Source organism: Sphaeroforma arctica (genome assembly GCF_001186125.1).
Source record: "Sphaeroforma arctica JP610 unplaced genomic scaffold supercont1.266, whole genome shotgun sequence".
Taxonomy (NCBI): Eukaryota; class Ichthyosporea; order Ichthyophonida; genus Sphaeroforma; species Sphaeroforma arctica.
Window position 1 is genome coordinate 16,458 of NW_014040292.1, and position 505 is coordinate 16,962.

General features: G+C 45.7%; 1 protein-coding gene across 1 annotated transcript in view; it reads left to right on the top strand.

Annotated features, from left to right (window-relative positions):
• SARC_04612 (hypothetical protein) overlaps positions 1 to 505 on the top strand; it is a 4,050-nt gene continuing 3,545 nt past the window's right edge. The window contains exon 1 of the mRNA XM_014301541.1: positions 1 to 255. Coding sequence (XP_014157016.1) covers positions 138 to 255 — 118 coding nt within the window. The 5' untranslated portion in view covers positions 1 to 137. The remainder of the gene's footprint in view (positions 256 to 505) is intronic.

Sequence of the window (505 nt, forward strand, 5' to 3'; positions counted from 1 at the left end):
GGGCACTCGAGTTGGAGAACAAGTTGTTATAAGCTGTGAGTACATACTTATATATTCCCATGCAACCTTCTGAGTCTTAGATAGTTAGGAGAGTAGTACCAAACTCGAGTTTTAGTAGACACACACCTTTGTAAACTATGTTTCGTGTAATTCCCGCTGCGGCGAGATCCTCATCTTTCCTGCGTCCCGCTCTCCCTGCCGTCAGCGGAGGGTTGAGACGCACATTCCACTCATCACCTGCTCCTAAAGCAGATGGTAGGTTCTATATGAACTGTTACGGATGCAAAGTATATGTATGTAGGTGCACAGAGGGCAGTAGGCTATACGAGGAAGATCTGACAGTGCTCATTCCTGATTTATTCTGTATTCCTATTTGACGGTTGGATATATTGCTACACATAAACACACACACACATGCACACACACATGCACACACACGCATGCACACACACACATGCACACTCATCCACACACACACACACACACACACACACACACACACACA